Below are 12,928 nucleotides of genomic sequence, written 5' to 3' on the forward strand. Positions count from 1 at the left end.
CAGTTGCCCCCTTCTTCTCCTGCCCTTAATCTTCCCCAGCATCAGGGTCTTTTCCAATGAGCTGGCTTTTCGCTTCAAGTGTCCGAAGTGTTGGAGCTGCAGCTTCAGCACCAGTTCTTTCAATGAATATTTAGTGTTGATGTCCTTTAGGGTTGGCCTCTTTAACCTCCTTGCAGTCCAAGGGACTCTCAAGAGTCTTCTCCAACACCACAATTTGAAGGCATCAGTTTTTTGGCACTCAGCCTTCTTTATGGTCCAGCTCTCACATCCATTCTACTGGATAAACTGTAGCTATGACTATACGGACCTTTGTCAGCAAAAAGCTTAGTCTAATACAAATGCACGATTAGTATTGCTGGGTAGCAACTGTGCAAAATAATACCATAAAGTTTTTTAAAATGGCTTAAATGTTTATGTTTTCTTCTGTTTTGTCATTCACAATGCATGGGAATATTTATTGACAGATTTTGACTAAGAATTTCTGAGTATTGGAGAAAAATGTTTCATAATAAATGACAGGTTCAGTCATGTAAGTTTTATATAATATACTTTCCTTTAAGAGTAGACTTCATTAGAAAACCTTTAAAGACCCCTGTTGTTCTTAAATTCTGATTCCTTAAGAAGTCACATGTAATAATTAGGAGATTAAGCCTTATAAGAGAGGCGGACATTTTCCAGGATTCCAACTTCCAACTTAAATGAATAGAGCCTATTTGTAATAAATGCCTTTACCAGTTTGCATCTTGGGAAACCCTGTACTTACCCACTCTGGAGATACTTGGTTCTGATTACCCAGCAGGGTAAGACAATGGTGCTGTTCCTTCTCCGCCCTTGCATCGACTCACACCAGACTTCTTCTGCTCCTGCGTCAGGTACGTCTTTTATCTCCTGAGAGACGGCATTTATAGAGTCAATCTTCCTGTGCCTTCTGGTGGGGGCTCAGAAGCCATGCGTATTGTGCAGAGTGGCACTTTAAAGGACTTTGCAATCAAGCCACAGTCCAAGCGAATCATTTATTTCAACGACACCGCCCAAGTCTTCATGTCAACCTTTCTCGACGGCTCCGCATCCCACATCATTCTACCTCATGTCCCCTTTGCTAATGTGAAGAGCTTTGCTTGTGAAAACAACGACTTCCTGGTCACAGACGGCAGGGCCGTTTTCCAACAGGATTCTCTGTCTTTTAATGAATTCATCGTGGGATGTGACCTGAGTCACATAGAAGAATTTGGCTTTGGCAACTTGGTCATCTTTGGCTCATACACCCAGCCACACCCACTGCCGGGCCGTCCGCAGCAGCTCTCCGTGCTGTTCGGCTCCCACCAGGCCCTGGTTCAGTGGAAGCCCCCCACGCTCGCCATCGGAGCCAGTGAGTTCCCTGTCCCCCGCCTGGCGGCTGGCCTTGTCAGGAGGAGAGGAAAACTGAATAGGCTTGGCATGGCAACTCAGCTTTGAGAACCCTTATGTGATTATTTAGCCATTAACCCAAAGCGCTACTTAGCACACTCTCTGTCTCCTCTCTCACACACACACACAGTGTTATTAGGTTTGTTCTACATTTACCAGTTTTGATAAAGAGAATTTCTATATTTTATCATATACATCCAAACAGAAGGGTTGAAACATTTATTGACAGTCTCCTTGGAGCCAGGCGCTGACATTCTAGTTGGAGGGAATGCATTAGCCAGGGGGATGGAACACTTGGGTTGAGATTTTGTATCCAGGGAGACCTTGCATGAATTTGAGCCTAAAACTCTCAGGACTTGAATTTTCATCTCTGGAGAGGCATCATGTGTGGTGGGTATCTCTAGAGCCCGCCTGCACGGATTCAAAGGCTAGTCTCAGCAGACTAGCCTTTTAGCAGAATGACCTGGGCAAGTTACTTAACCATTTCATGCATGTTTCCACTACTGGAAATAAAAATATTAAGTAAATCCTTCTAAGGGATTGTCATATAGACCGAATTAAGATGCATAGGTAGAACCCAGAACAGTATCTAGCATAGCAGTTGGCAGTATTTTTTTCTTTTAATAAAAGAAGGACCAGATAATAAAGATTTTCCGTTTTGTGGGTCATACAGTTTCTGGGATAGCTACTCAGCTCTGTCTTTGTGGTATGTAAGCAGCCATAGATAATATGTAAATAAGTCACTATTACTGTGTTCTATTACAACTTTATTTATAAAAACAGGCAGTGGGCCAGATTTGGCCTGTGGGCTGCAGTTTGCCAACCTCTGGTCCCCTAGCAAACATTGGCTGCTGCTGCTAAGTCGCTTCAGTCGTGTCCGACTCTGTGCGGCCCCATAGATGGCAGCCCTACTTTTACTTTAAGACCAAGTTAATTATGCCTGTTTGAGGTATATCTCAAAGATGGCTGAAAATGAATTAGCAAAATTTTTTAATTTTTATTTTTTGGGCTTCTAGGAGAGTGATATTCTGCTGACACTGGAATAATATTAGAGATTCATCGTTAAGCGTTTGTTAGGAGCTTGTATAGTATACCCTTCTGGTGGTTCTATGCAGCCAGTCACACGGCACAGAGAGGGGAACAGTGGCCTCCCATTTGTTGGCAAGATGTCTCCTGTGATGAGACAAAATGAGTGAGTAGAATGGCCACTGCCCTAATCATGTCATCAAGTTAACCCTGGCGATTAAGGGGTAACAGACTCAATTATCCTTCCACTCCAGCTGAAGCTGTAGATAAGCTGACTGACAACACTTTGTTTGCCCTTGCTGATATCATCCTGGTCAGTAATATTGTTTAACTCTTCCGCATAGGTCCTTCTGCCTGGCAGGACTGGACTTATGAGGTGAAAGTATCAACCCAAGACCTTCCTGAAACTACTCACGTGTTCTCTAATATAAGTGGGACCATCCTTAATGTACATGACCTTCAGAGTGCTACAAAATACGAGGTTTCTGTGAGAGCCAGTTCTCCCAAGGGGCCAGGCCCTTGGTCAGAGACCTCAGTGGGAACTACTCTGGTACCAGGTGAGAGAATGCTCTTGATTTAGGGAGTGATTCTGACAAAAAAGGCTTTCTCCCTGTCTTCTTTAAAATTTCTCACCTTAGATGTTGGAAAGAAATGAGAATGAGGGTGCATTGACCCCTTGAGCATATTTATTGTCTGAGATTAGGAAAGCTAGTAAAGCACAGTGTGATATGAATGTTTCTAACGTTCTATTTTATACTGTCCAAGATGTTTTTGAACAAACAATATAATTTTCTTCTTCTTCATGGTTTTCTCCTTTCTCATGACTTATTAAGCTGTAGCACTGCTTGGATGCTGAAAGTCTCGACAAGAGAAGTTGAGGGGCTGTGAATTATGTTGAATTCTGTCCTCTTGGTTGAAAGAAAATGGAAAGAACTGAACCGTTTATACTACTGTTGCTTCTGAATATCACCAATAGCTAAAGCAAAACAACAAAAGAATTTGCCGTGATGTGACATTGCTATAGTGGCAGCATCAATACACATTTCTCTTCACATTCAATTACAAATATTTACATAAAAATAAAAGTGTGTTTAATATGATAGAGTATTCTTTTAAGCAGATACAATTATTCATATACTTCCAGTGTATTTTTCAAAATGCTGATTTACTTTATAAAAGAAATCTAACAAACAAGATGTGTACCTAAAAATGCGTGTTTTCTGTGATATTTCTTTCAATTTTTTTTAAACCAAACAGCTGCAGAACCACCGTTTATCATGGCTGTGAAAGAAGATGGACTTTGGAGTAAGCCATTAAATAGCTTTGGCCCAGGAGAATTCCTATCCTCTGATATAGGAAATGTGTCAGGTAAACACCAAGTTCCCTGTACACTTGGATGGCAGGTTTCTACTTGTTAGACTTCCTGAGATATTTGACCAATCAGAAGAATTGAGTGTTTTAATATTAGGTCAATAATGAAAGGAAAAAATATTGATTGAATTATACTGCCAATGACATGATGGAGAAAATGTCTGTTCTCAAGGAGGAGGGCCATTTATTACTCCACAAAATGTGAGGTTATTTGATGATGTATGCCCATTTCAGGAAGGCTTTGATATACTTCTCGTGTATTTTAATCTCTCAATGTCATCTCAAAGTAACAGCCTATCTTGTTCCATGAAGATAGCTATAGTTAAGTAATTTTTTTATGAGTTTGCTATAAGACCAGAGCACAAAACAGCTATATGACGTTCTAAATAAAGCATAAGAAGGAATTTCATGGCAAAGAAGATTATGTAATAAATGCCTAAGGCAAAACTACCTACCCATTTATTACTTAATGGCATCTTCCATAATTATCTAATTATTTGATTTCTTTATTTGGTCATTAACAATTACCATAGCACTTCTGACCAAAATCAGCTGGACTTAGGAGGTAGTGTGGTACTAATGGAAAGAATGATACTTTGAAGTTGGTTCAAGTCTGGGTTCCTCCTCTTTTCATCTGTGAGACCTCGGGCAAAATAGATAATTTCACCTAGTCTTGGGTTTGCCATGTCAAAAAATGGAAATGATTTCTTCTTTAGAGCTTTAAGAGTTGAGAGAGATATATAAAAGTGCCCAGGACAATGTTGGCAAAGAGGAGATGCTCAATGAATATTAGTTCCTGTGTCTAGTTCCAGGGCTTAAGATCTTAGAGTAATATTATTGAAACATTCTTGACACATCTCTGAAGCTCTAGTGAATATCCATGTTATTGTTGAGGTGCATGTGTGGTTTGCTGATGCGCTCTGTTTACACTGGCATACATGAGAAAGTAACTGCTACCAATTCACTTTGTTTTGAGACATGGATTGGTATAACAACAGCCTCTACTACAGCGACATGAAAGGTGATGTTTATGTATGGCTGCTGAATGGGACAGACATCTCAGAGAATTATCAGATACCCAACATTGCAGGAGCAGGGGCTTTAGCTTTTGAGTGGCTGGGTCACTTTCTCTACTGGGCTGGAAAGACCTATGTGGTAAGTTAAAGCCTGACATCCTACATGCTCTCAAACAATGCCTACCCACTTCAGTGACTGAATGTCATCTTCATGATTTTTTTCATACTTGTGTTTCACCTATGTTATTATTTACTAAATATTTGCCTCTAAACCTACTCACCTTTTAATTAAAATATTCATGTAGAAAGGAAATTCTATATCAGTATTTAATTAGTCACATATTTTCAATAATATCTTGAAATAAATATATTAAAATGTTCACCGGTGGAGTAGTGTCCTGGGGAAGATGGCACACCCCAAAGGCATAATGAAAAGAAACTAAGCGAGGGGACTATTTTCAACAGCATGGACAGGGCTAAGGAAAATGAGCATAGGACGGTGAAGCATGCTCTGGGCTAGCAAGTGTGGGAGGATATTACTGCCTCTAGGCATTAAGGACTAGGGGAAGAAGGGAAAGAATGGTGAGGGATGTAGCTTTAGCAGAGTTGCCAACATGAAAATCAGCCATTGTCAAAAGCTATAGTCCAGCAAGGAGTGATACAATAGTACATATGTACCTCCATCCCTCCTTTCTTCTGCCCTCTGATCTTCTGCCACTGCTTCCATTGGCTGAACCTCCCTGGAAGCCAGAGAACTGGGAGCTAGGTTGCTGCAGTCCATCAATGTCGGGCTCAGGGGGCACTGAGGAGGGCGGACAGGGTGGGATTTGGGGGTAAGATGAAGACACCCTGTGCATTGTGCACGCTGAAGAAAAGAACGGTTGATGAGATCAACGGTCTAATAGATCAAGAAAAAAATTGTTTCAGTTTTACAATACAAAACAGTCATTTTGGTTTTATGGTACAAAAATTGTTTCCTAATCAGGAGGGCACGTGTCCATTTGTTTATTTATTCATTATCTGTTACCAGTATGTTTAGAGCCTTGAAAATTGGCATTGTAGAGAATATGAGGAAAATAGTAGTCATGTCTCTGCCTTTGAAAAAAAATACCAGCTTTCTTGAGCTATAATTTATGTACCATAAAATTCACCCTTCGATTATATAAAATGCAGTGGTTTTTAGTATGTTTTGTGCTGTGCAACCATCACCACTTGCCCCTGTTCTTTTCATGACATAAAAATAAATTCATGGGGACATCCTTGGTGGTCCAGTGGCTAAGACTCCACATTCCCAATTCCTGGGGGGCCTGGGTTCGATTCCTGGTCAGGAGACTAGATCCCACATGCCACAACTAAGACCAGTGCAAAAAAAAAAGAAAACATCACGAATCATTAGAAGTATACAGAGCATTGCTGTTGTGTGTGCTCAGTTGTGTCCGACTCTTTGCAATTCCATAGACTGTAGCCCACCAGGCTCCTCTGTCCATGGGATTTTCCAGGCAGGCATACTAGAGTGGGTTGCCATTTCCTTCTCCAGGGACAGAGCATTGTATTTAGAAGCAAAGTAATATGGTATAGTCTGAATTCATAAGTGCCAATGACTTGTAGGCAGAATGGAGCTGAGTGGGGTTAATCAGAGAATGATTCCCAAAATGGATTAGTTTGAAAATAGTTTTGAAGGAGGAAGTGGTAGAGTAGTATGAAAACTGGTTTCAAGTGTTTGCTCTGTTTCTTATAAAATTATTTAAATTCTTGAAAAATCACTTCACCTTTTTAAATCCAGCTTACTTGTGAAAAAGTAGGAAATGGAAATTCTTTACAGGCTTAATGTGAGGGTTATAATAACTAATATTTTAAAGATAAAAAAGTAGTACAGTGCCTGGCATATAATAGGTACTTAATAATTACAGTAATTAATATTAGGGAGATTAAACAGCGAGGAGCGTGGAGAGACATCACTATTTGGAGTATACATCTTTGGGAGTCTAACCAAATACATTCTTATGTTTTGATTATGTGTTGATTGTCTAGGTGTCTGATTAGAAAGAGCAAGTATTAACTCAAAGTAAGTGTATCTCCTTTCTCTTTGGAGACATGAAAAGGAGTAAGCTTCCTTGTAATTACATTCCCGAAGCTAGGCGCATGACACAGCGGAATGCTAGTAAATATTTATGGTTGCAGAAATGAATGGGTGAATGCAGTAATTTACTAACAATTGCAATAAACTATTCAGAAATAATGATGCCATTTAAAAATCACTAAAACTGAGTCATGATTATTTTATAGATTCAAAGGCAGTCTGTGTCGACAGGACGCACAGACATTGTGACTCACGTGAAGTTGCTGGTAAATGATATGGTGGTGGACTCGGTTGGTGGATATCTCTATTGGACCACGTTATATTCAGTTGAAAGTACCAGGCTAAATGGAGAAAGTCCACTTGTATTACAGGCGCAGCCTTGGTTTTCTGGGAAAAAGGTGAAAGTTAAAAAAATAACATCTGATCATTTAATTATACTAAATAGTGCTGTTGTATAGTTATAATAATACTATTTCCACTTGTTGTGAATACTTCAGGTAGAATCTGAAAGGAAATACTACTATGGTAAGATCTTGGTATAACCAAATTTCTCTAAGTCTTATTTGATTGTCATAATTGATTAAATAAAATATAATATGGAGATTTTTATATTTTGCTTTATCTTGAAGCTCACACTTTAAGAGCATCTTAATTTGTCCATTTTAATAGTCTTTAGGAATTCTATTGAATATTTTAGAACTTCTTCTTGGGTGATTATTAGGTGTTTTATTATTTTTAGTCAATTTCTGGTATTGACTGCTCTGATAACTATGCAGCTCCTAGGAAAGTTATTTGACTTTTCTGTGACTGTTTCATTAACTGAAAAATGGGAATATTAACAATTGTCCTCCCTCTTAGGGTTGTTGTGATGATTAAATGAGATAATTCATGGGAAGTAGTGAGAACAACCACTCAATAGTTGTTATATTTTGTAACTCAATCTAAAAAATGCAATAATATATTAAGAGAAATGATTCTAAGGCAATTTTTTTTTACTTCCTCAACTTCTAGAAGCAATATCTATTTTTCTTGATCCTGTTTAGTTAGCTTCCCTCTAGCTATCCATCTATATTTTGAAATTTTACTTTTTCTGATGATCTTAAGAATATGTCTACTGTAGAAATTTTAGAAATTACTGAAAAGTGTGAGGAAGAAATAAATCATCCATACTATTTCTATCTATTTAATATTTCTTAAAATTTTTTATCCCTTTTTGTTGTTAGTAGAGATAAAACATACATAGTACAGGTATACCAGATCATTTATAAACAAACAAACAAATTGTTGAGTCATTTGATCCTCAATTCCAAAAGACGTGCTGGTTATAATTCCTAATATTTTCATATACAGATTATAACACAGGTATTTAAAAGAAATAGATGTTTGCACACCATATCCAGAGATTATTCATCTCTGTCAAACAATGAAAAGATCCCTTAATTGTATTTTGGGGCCACTTGAGTCTGAATACAAAGTATATTTTTTATGTTTTAATAAAAAAATGTTAGGGGAAAAACTCTTTTTTAAAAAGCATATTAAAGATAATAGTATCTCAAGAGTAACTTCCTATTCATCCCCTTGACTTTGTCTGTAATCACCCTGCTGTCCTGATCTCGTCCTTTGGGATACATCTACTCAGGATAGCCCTGGAGTGGCCTTGGGGACTTTTCTATAAATGAGTGAATTTTTAGAGTTCTCAGCATGTTTGAGGAAATACATTTTTATTTAAAATCCACTCCAAACTCTCTCACAGGCTGGCTAATGGTGCTGCTGCTTGTGCCAATATGTGTTCTGGTTCCGCTGTTTGACGTTTTATTCATCTATCTCTGTTAATGCTAGGGAGTGTGTTGAAGGTAATATGTTTTGCACTGAGTAAAGCTTTCCCTCTCACTGTCATTCCTTTACATGTTACTCGCAAATTTGTCATGGAGTCATAAGTTACTTTGAAATCAACAGGTATAATAAAATAGTCATTTATAGAAAGACTCATTTGTATGATGAAAAGGGAAAATGAAATGAGATATTTCTTTAAAGTGAAAAGGTCTAGGACTCATAGTATATACAGTACATTTTACCACAGGATTAAACTTCAAGGTTTTAATTTAGATCAAAGGGATTACTTCCAAGGGATGGGCTTTATTAGACATAATGATGGTTACCAAAGGTTTATGGAGCACGCTCTGACACTGTTTAACCATGGGCTCCAATGGCTGGTGTAAAGGAATGGGGTAATGATCCATCCCCTGAATGTGACTTATGGCTGGCATAGTTTGTCCTATTTCAGCAAAGGGAGCTGTAGAATCTTCTTTTTTAAGAGATAAAGCAGAGTTAATCTGTAATTTATAAAACTCTAGGGCATCTCATTATAGATAAAAAGTAATATTAACTTGGTTTCACTTTAACTGGAAAAATTATCAATAAATCTCTTTTAGCCTGAAGCAAGGACATAATTCAAACCCCCAAAGGCTCAGAATTGCTAGAATAGTTTTCTACCTTTTGGAAAAAGAGTAGGCTGAGTTTTCTTAAAGACAGAAGGCTGTGATTCATATGACGACTGAAGGTTCTGGCAGCCATAAAACAAGATTCTTTCTTTTTTTTTTTAATGTATAATCTCACATTTTATTTTTTTAATTTAAATTTATTTATTTTAATTTGAGGTTAATTACTTTACAATATTGTATTGGTTTTGCCATACATCAACATGAATCCAACACGGGTGTACACGTGTTCCCCATCCTGAACCTCCCTGCCACCTCCCTCCCCATACCATCCCTCTGGGTCATCCCAGTGCACCAGCCCCAAGCATCCTTTATCCTGCATCGAACACGGACTGGCGATTCGTTTCTCATATGATATCATACATGTTTCAATGCCATTCTTCCAAATCATCCCACCCTCTCCCTTCTTTATAGCACATCTTGGATAACCAAGTACTTTTAGTTCTTGGATACTTCATTATATTCTTTTTATATTTTTCACTGGTTGATGCTTTTGTTTATATGCTGTTATATCTTGCTAAAGATATAGTCATCAATTTTATTTTATCTGATACCTCTTAGGCTCCAGCCCTGCTCTAGAAAGACTCCACTACTCTGAGGTCAGACTCCTTGTAATCTCAATACCGATAAAGCCAAAGAAAGCGAAAAAGATCCCTTGGATTGTAAATTCTATCTCTTGCACTCTATTTCATAGGAGACTCAGTCTTTCCACAGGTCTCACCTAATTAACTGGACTTAAAATTAAGACACAAATTGTAACAAGAAGACAAAGAGTAACAAAAAGTGGTTGTAAGATGTCAGCTGGAAATGGGACTAAAGTTCCATATGGACACGACTCTATCCAATTGTATCACATGAAAACCATGTCTATATTGTATTTTAGAAAATTATCAGCATGTTTTCAGTTATAATTAACAGATATTAATATAATTTAAAATGGCTTGAATGGTTGGTTCTCAAACTTGGTGACACATTGGAATTATCTGGGGAATTTGAAGACGTACTGGAGACTGGGTACCATCTCCAGAGATTAAAATTTAACAGGATGCCAGACTGGAAATTGATATATTTAAAGAATCACAGGTAATTCTAATCTGCAGCAATGTTTGAGAACAACTGATTTAAACAACAATCAGATTCATTGACCGATGTGGCTGAAGAGTCCAAAGTTGTGCTAGCTTTAGACAAGGCTTGGCACAGTGGTTCAATGTTCCTCATTCAGTAGGACCTGGAGTGTGGTTGAAACTTTGTAACAAGTTCCCAGGTGATGCTGATCCTGGTAGTCCAAAAATCAAACTTTGAGAACCACTAGAGATAAGTATATAGAAGTGAATAATAGATAGTTCCTGCCATTTGAGGATTTTTAGGAAACTAGTGCTTATATCCAAACTACATAGTAATAAGCAAATTTACATGATATTTATATTCAGTAAAAGGTAAAAATCACTGTTTATTATTCCAAAGAGGATGCTAAAGAGAAATCTGTAGCTTAAGCATGATGTAATCACAAAGATTAAATATGTATTTGATTTGTTTTCTTTCCTTATTTTCTATTTAGGTAATTGCTTTAACTTTAGACCTTAGTGATGGGTTCCTATATTGGTTGGTTCAAGATAGTCAGTGTATTCACCTGTATACAGCTGTTCTTCGGGGTCAAAGGTGAGTAATACTAAAGGCAATCGGTTGAAAAAAAGAAAGTAACTTGCCCCTTAGTTATAAATGATAGTGCTTAAGAATTCATTTATTCTTTCAATAAACATTTACTAATTATCCACTGTGTTTGCAGACATTGTGCTTGCAAGGAAAGATGAGTTTGTAAACAACTAATTAGTGTAGAACATGGTGAATATTCTATGGCTTTCCTCTTAGCTCAGTTGGTAAAGAATCTACCTGCAATGACAAAGACTTGGGTTCAGTCCCTGGGTTGGGAAGATCTCCTGGAGAAGGAAATGGCACCCTACTCCAGTATTCTTGCCTGGAGAATCCTATGGACAGAGGAACCTGGCGGGCTACAGTCCATGAGATCGCAAGAGTCAAACATGACTTAGCCGAATAAACCGCCACCATGGTGAACGTGGCAATGGGGTATAAAGAGAGTCCAGCAGAGGCACTGAGAAGAATGCCCCTCAAGAGCCTAGGAAATGAGTGGATAGGTTTCTGTGCTTCTTAACAGTCTCTAACTATGATTATAGACAGGCCGGTAGACCTCTTTAGTTGATCTATCTGAATGCTTTGTGTTTAGTATTCTTATCTATATACTTGATTATATTTCCTTTCGTCACTATAAAATATTCTCATTCATCTATGGTAATACTCTTAATTTTAAAGACTATTTTGATATTCAGTTCAGTTCATTTCAGTCACTCAGTCATGTCCGACTCTTTGCGACCCCATGAACTGCAGCACGCCAGGCGTCCCTGTCCATCACCAGCTGCCGGAGTCCACCCAAACCCACATCCATCGAGTTGGTGATGCCATCCAACCATTTCATCCTCTGTCGTCCCCTTCTCCTCCTGCCCTCAATCTTTCCCAGGATTATGGTCTTTTGCACTGAGTCAGCTCTTTGCATGACGTGGCCAGAGTATAGGAGTTTTAGCTATAACATCAGTCCTTCCAATGAACACCCAGGACTGATTTCCTTTAGGATGGACTGGTTGGATCTCCTTGCAGTCCAAGGGTCTCTCAACAGTCTTCTCCAACACCACAGTTGAAAAGCATGAATTTTTCTGTGCTCAGCCCTCTTTATAGTCCAACTCTCACATCCATACATGACCCCTGGAAAAACCATAGCTTTGACTAGATGGACCTTTGTTGGCAAAGTAATGTCTCTGCTTTTTAATATGCTATTCAGGTTGGTCATAACTTTCCTTCCAAGGAGGAAGTGTCTTTTAATTTCATGGCTGCAGTCACTATCTGCAGTGATTTTGGAGCCCAGAAAAATAAAGTTAGCCACTGTTTTCACTGTTTCCCCATCTATTTCCCATGAAGTGATGGGACCGGATGCCATGACTTTAGTTTTCTGAATGTTGAGCTTTAAGCCAACTTTTTCACTCTCCTCTCTCACTTTCATCAGGGGGCTCTTTAGTTCCTCTTCACTTTCTGCCATAAGGGTGTCATCTGCATATGACACCTGTCATCTGCATATCTGAGGTTATTGATATAGCTCCCAACAATCTTGATTCCAGCTTGTGCTTCCTCTAGCCCAGCATTTCTCATGATGTACTCTGCATAGAAGTTAAATAAGTAGGGTGACAATATACAGACTTGATGTACTCCTTTTCCTATTTGGAACCAGTCTGTTGTTCCCTGTCCAGTTCTAACTGTTGCTTCCTGACCTGCATACAGATTTCTCAGGAGGCAGGTCAGGTGTTCTGGTATTCCCATCCCTTTCAGAATTTTCCACAGTTTATTGTGATCCACACAGTCAAAGGCTTTGGCATAGTCAATAAAGCAGAAACAGATGTTTTTCTGGAACTCTCTTGCTTTTACCATGATCCAGCAGATGTTGGCAATTTGATCCCTGGTTCCTC

The 12,928-nt window shown here is 38.5% G+C and overlaps 1 protein-coding gene across 2 annotated transcripts in view; it reads left to right on the top strand.

Annotated features, from left to right (window-relative positions):
- ROS1 (ROS proto-oncogene 1, receptor tyrosine kinase) overlaps positions 1–12,928 on the top strand; it is a 125,288-nt gene that overhangs the window by 35,611 nt on the left and 76,749 nt on the right. For both annotated transcript variants that reach the window (XM_040238425.1, XM_040238424.1), the window contains exons 13-18: positions 873–1,369; positions 2,778–2,990; positions 3,691–3,801; positions 4,781–4,959; positions 7,107–7,298; positions 10,957–11,057. In XM_040238425.1, coding sequence (XP_040094359.1) covers positions 873–1,369; positions 2,778–2,990; positions 3,691–3,801; positions 4,781–4,959; positions 7,107–7,298; positions 10,957–11,057 — 1,293 coding nt within the window. The remainder of the gene's footprint in view (positions 1–872; positions 1,370–2,777; positions 2,991–3,690; positions 3,802–4,780; positions 4,960–7,106; positions 7,299–10,956; positions 11,058–12,928) is intronic.

This window comes from Oryx dammah, unplaced genomic scaffold, assembly GCF_014754425.2.
Source record: "Oryx dammah isolate SB20612 unplaced genomic scaffold, SCBI_Odam_1.1 HiC_scaffold_4, whole genome shotgun sequence".
NCBI lineage: Eukaryota > Metazoa > Chordata > Mammalia > Artiodactyla > Bovidae > Oryx > Oryx dammah.